Source organism: Anneissia japonica, unplaced genomic scaffold (genome assembly GCF_011630105.1).
Source record: "Anneissia japonica isolate Jap-2015-1 unplaced genomic scaffold, ASM1163010v1 scaffold285012_len62299_cov145, whole genome shotgun sequence".
NCBI lineage: Eukaryota > Metazoa > Echinodermata > Crinoidea > Comatulida > Comatulidae > Anneissia > Anneissia japonica.
The window spans coordinates 44,198-49,740 of NW_022698031.1; the positions used below are offsets into that span (position 1 = coordinate 44,198).

General features: G+C 35.6%; 1 protein-coding gene across 1 annotated transcript; it reads left to right on the forward strand.

The window, feature by feature from the left end:
- Positions 1-677: 677 nt before the first annotated feature.
- LOC117102393 lies at positions 678-3,162 on the forward strand. The gene is made up of 3 exons (XM_033242645.1): positions 678-835; positions 1,006-1,237; positions 1,810-3,162. Exon 3 carries the CDS (start codon positions 2,169-2,171, stop codon positions 2,769-2,771), a length of 603 nt encoding a protein of 200 aa, XP_033098536.1. The 5' UTR covers positions 678-835; positions 1,006-1,237; positions 1,810-2,168; the 3' UTR covers positions 2,772-3,162.
- Positions 3,163-5,543: the final 2,381 nt, after the last annotated feature.

Below are 5,543 nucleotides of genomic sequence, written 5' to 3' on the forward strand. Positions count from 1 at the left end.
GACTGAAGAGCGTGCAAACATCAGAAAGGATATGGTACTGTAGTTGATCGTGGGAATCAATATCTTGCATGGGAATGGGGCGAGAGATTTTAAACACGCAATAAGAAAACAATCAAATAACATTCACACACGATATAAATGATATCAATACATACCGTATATTGTATTTGTATTTCTGTTTATCATAAATTACTCAATTTCAAAAAAAGAAAACAATTATTCTGTTGGTCGGCCATACGTCATTTTCAGTTTATACGTCACTACTCGACGCCCGCTGGAGTGAAAACAGGTTGTGTGTGGAGTGTGTTTTACAAAAACAGGTTGTGTGTGGAGTGTGTTTTACATACAGCGTATGTAAAACACACTCCACACACAACCTGTTTTCACTCCAGTGTGAGTGATTGTGGAGTTCGATATTTTAATTGTATCTATTCCAGAATGGCTTACGGGTATACAGAAAGGTTAGATAACGTCGCTCGCGACCGATATTTGGCGAAGTTACTAGCAGCAGGCTTGGAGAAATGCCCTTACAAAAAAGAAGCCGGGCGTTGGATTAACGATCCAACAAAATGGCCTGATGTACAATACCCTGACATTATTCCTACCTAGTTGAAACACCAGGTATGGTATATATAATTATTTTCTTCCAAACAATGATAATTGGGATTTATTTTAATAGTGAAAATACACAAGCTGGTTAGCACAGACATTGTTTGACACTGAATACAAAAGGCAGATTAAAAAGCCCAACAAAAGGGGATGAACGAAGGCATAGGCCAGGCAGGCTAGAGGCCGGACCTACTTAGAGTACGATTTCCTAGGGCTAGAGATAAAGGTTAGATTTCTTTTCTTGACTTGAGTATATTTTCTTGAGTATTTCAGCTAATGTTTTGCTAGTGCCAACAGAAATAATATCCTTCTGAATAGCAGTAGGTTTTGGATCAACAAAATAGGAGTATCAACAATTTATTCTTTCTTCATATATTTTGTTTTTGTAATTTGTAGGTGTTTTCACAAAGGAATCGATGAAGAACTACCGGTCATTACAAGCTCATAACTACTTTGTGTCTGGTTGGGTGAATACTGTCAACTACATGCTGTCACAAAGTGGTTCGGTTTTTGTGTTTAAAGCTGATGTCAAGCCATCCCAGAGGTTAAATGACCAGCCCCATCATCCATGGGTTATCGTAAAGAAAGATGGAAGCATAAATACAGCCCACTGTGATTGTATGGCAGGGTAAGGATATTATGACTAATGTATTATATTATTTTCATGTGAAATTGATTGATTTAATTTATAATTACAGTATCAAGGCTCAAATGAAAGTTTTGTGTTATTCTTCTTATTTTAAATGTTTAGAATAAATAATTTTTTAGAATAAATTTGTTACCAGACTATGACAGAATTTTAACATTAAGACAGCTGCAAATTTTCAAAATACTGTATATGATTGTGATTTTCTACAAATCATAATTCATACATGCCAACCACTCCGTTTTCAGAGGAGGTTGAAAAATTGTTTTTTTTTTTTTATAAGAATTAGAATTAAATCAATTAATTAATTATTATTATATTATTAATAAAAAATATTTGTGAAATAGCAATTCAACATACTCCACTCACATTGCCAAAACTCCTCTTGAAAGCTTTTGAGACTCCTCTTGTTGGCCTTGGTTGGGTTGGCATGTTTGCATATCTACTCTAAAGAAAACTTTATTGATTTTAAGTTGGTTTTTATTTACTACAGCAGCTGCATGAATGAATATGTTTCTAAAACATTAATACATGTTCTTTTTTTATTATTATAGATTAGGAGAATCATGTTCTCATGTTGCAGCCCTGCTATTCAAAGTGGAAGCCGCAGTTCAGTTGGGCTATACATCAAGGCTTTGCACTGAAGAACCATGCAAGTGGAATGAGTGTTTTACCAAAAAAGTGGAACCAGCACCTGTCCATCAAATTCAGTTTTATACTACTAAAACTAAAGAAAAACTGAAGACAGTAAAAAGACAGCGCAAAGAATCCGATGCAGAAACTCCTTCTCAGCAAGCCAGCTTTTTGCGTGAACTAAAACAAAAAAACCCAAAATCTGTTGCTTAGTGTAGCTTCAAATGATAAATATTGTGATGACTTTGTGGTGACATGTCCCGTCAATCAGCCAGTTGCCATGCCAATAAATCTGCAGACTCTGTTTAAACCGGACAATGCTGAGCATTTGGAAAATGCTAAAAAGGAAGCAGTATCCAAATTGGATGTAACAAATGAACAAATAAAACAATTTATTGATAGGACCGCTGCACAGGGAGACTCGCCAATTTGGCATGAGATGCGACTTGGAAGAATAACTGCCTCCAAGGTGCATAGTGTACTCCATACCAACACAGAAAATCCAGCGAAATCTGTTTTACAGGGTATTTGCAGCCCAATGGGAAATTTAGCTTCTATTCCTGCTATTCAGTGGGGCAGGAAACATGGGGACACTGCAGCCAAACATTATGAAAATTTCGTCCAAAACCACCACATGGACAGCTCCATTTCTAAGACTGGACTTTGGATAAGCCAAGAGCACTTGTTCATTGCAGCCTCACCTGATGCTCTTGTATCATGCAGATGTTGTGGGTCTGGAGTTGTTGAAATCAAATGTCCCTACAAACATAAGGAAAATGAAACAGAGGCCATATTGGGAGACAAAGCTGGGTGTCTGGAAGTTACCGATGGCAAACCAACCCTTAACCCTTTCAGTCCCATAAGCGCTTTAAGCGCTCTCTAATTATCGTCAGTAATTAATTAATTAACAATAATTTTAAAAAAAACGTATGTGCAGTAATGTGTGCATGTATTTTCATTAAATATTCGAGAAAATATCAAAAAATTTTTATAAAAAAAATGTTTCTTGGTGCTTTTTTAATTAACTTGAATGATTAGAGTAATTAAAAATATGAAATATGATCGTTATTTTTGTAATATGATACCCTTGAACGGGAAGGCGCCGCCGTCAACACTGATGAATAGAATTGTCTAAAAATACACTTTTTTTCAAAAAGTAACAAATCTGACACTTTCCTATAATATAAATATATATTCAATATACATACTGTACCAGTTTTGGTTATTATATCCTCATATTTCCACGTAAAATTAATTTTTTTTGTGGCTGAAAATTTTTTCATTTGTGCAGGAAATTTCGAGAAAATAGGTCCGCAGAATCGCATTAAAACTGCGAATGCCTATACATTGGTTACAATAGCCACCGGCCGACTTCACTGCAACATTTGGGCGGAAATTGGCAGACTTATTTTTAATATGCGTGGATGGAATTTTTTCTTTATGAGATAACTCTAAATCAATTTACACATAATAATTTCAACCTAAACAGAGTTCCAGAGTTTTCACCAACATTTCGGGAGTGCTGAGATTCCAGCTCCCCACTTGTCAAAGGACATTTAGGCTTTGTTTTAAGCCCGAAAAATTGGCATCATACAGTCTACCGGCGACACTTCTTATTTAGGTTATAATGTAGCCTAGAACATTAGGCCTAGGCCTGTACAACTTCAGCAAAGTATCTTATACTTACATATAACTATCTATAGTTTCATTTTCTTGTTCAATGGTTGTTTTTATTGAGAATTATTAAAAAAAAAAAAAAAAAACTGGTACGCCTTCCAACTTCGAAACTTCAGTAATAATCGCCAGAGAACATCGTCACACTTCTAGTGTTTACAAAGATTTCGCGGAGTAAATATATCCCATAACATATCCCAAACAATGATGTAATATCCCAGCATTCTGATTGGTTTACAACTTGCAATGGACTCAACATACCTTCCTCGCCAGCCGGTGTAGTCGGGCGCACACGTGGTTTGGGATGTTTGTTGTTGTCAAAACAAGAAACATTCCTTGTAGAGTTATGTATTTTTTATATATCTTATAGATTAAATTAACCAATTAATTCAATTGTTGCACTTTATTAATTCCACGTTTAAAATTTAATCTTTAAATATTCATTTATATACAGTTCAATTTTTATATTATTTCAAACCACGATTAAACAATCATTTTGCTTAGTTTCTGCTGATACTTTGTTATGAACAAAATAAATTGTTTGATAGAGGCCCATTACTAGTTGCCTATGAAATAACTCTGCTAATACTGTCCACTACATTCAGTGAGAAACGTTACCAATTCCAGGCTCCTCCTGGTAGACATAGACACCGAGGTTGCCAGACACAAAGTCATTTGACTCTTTGTACGCCGCCGATACGAACAAAAGTAGGTCAGAAGCCGACTGGGTTGTTCAGTAAATAAATGGTAGTAAAGGAGATGCTTTTTATATTATTTCATTTAATTAGGTTACAAAATTTGCTGTGAGACCTATTTCTTTGTTTATTTTTTTGTAAATTTCAAGATGTTGCTCATTGAGATGCATGTTGTTAAACTATTGTTTGCTTTCTTGTGCTTAAACACAGATGGTATATAATCGGGATGTGCAGGGTCTGTATGATTGGGCTTACCTAGAAAAAAAATAATGTAAATATTTAACAATGATAGGGTCTACATTAAATGAAATTTCATTTCAGAGTTTCTAAAAATTATTAGATCAAAAAACACATACTTCTCTAAAAATTAAACTAATGAGCCTTGACCCTCTGCCTGTCTAATCACTCTCCATGATATCCCAACTCAGGCAAGGCTAGGAAGCCAAGGCAAAGGGCCAGACTTGTGTATAGTAAGTAGTACATCATCGTGTAAACCTAACCATATAGTTATTTATGTGTTTGTTTCTAGATGTATGTAGGACTAATAACCAAAAGGTCATACAGTATATTTTCGGAGAATTATATATTCAGCAAAATTAAATAAATGTTTTTTCTAGGCCTACTATTAATAAAATGTTCTCCACATATCCTAGCAGTGGTAGACGGCGTCCTTTCTGAAACATCACGATTCAATTTTCGTAGTACATTGTCCACTTCTTTCTACGATCAGGACCTTTAGGAAATCGGTGAAATGACGGCTTATTTTTTAAAAGTGTGTGATTTGTACAACCTACTGCTTCACAATTGCCTGGCATGTTTAATACTGAAACAATTTCGAGAAAACTATCTATTTACTAGCCTACATAACGTATCTCTCCCAGTGTTATGCACGCACTCCAGCAAAAAGTTTTCACTCCAGTGGAAGTTGGGTCATATTTAAATTAGGTTAGGTAACAGAATATCCCGGATGTCCGACAAAAAGAATAGGTTGCTATTTAGTTCATCGCGAGAATCCACCTTGCTACAATCAAATAGCTGGTGAGGGATAATGCCCATATGGCGTGCCATACAAATTCCGCGCAGCCAAATTTGTCGGCACCGAAGTAGTCTTATCCCAGAAAGAATACGGTACCGTAGTTTATCGTGGGAATCAATATCTTATTATTATTATTATTGTATACTTATATAGCGCATATCAAACTTCTCTATGCGCTGAACATTATTACCCCGGATCACTGGATCAAGCACATATGGAACACACACTCAGGCCCCATAGGGGAATTCCA

Bases quoted from the DNA above. Each gene is read 5' to 3' on its own strand.
- LOC117102393 (XM_033242645.1), top strand. From the start codon at position 2,169: ATGCCAATAAATCTGCAGACTCTGTTTAAACCGGACAATGCTGAGCAT.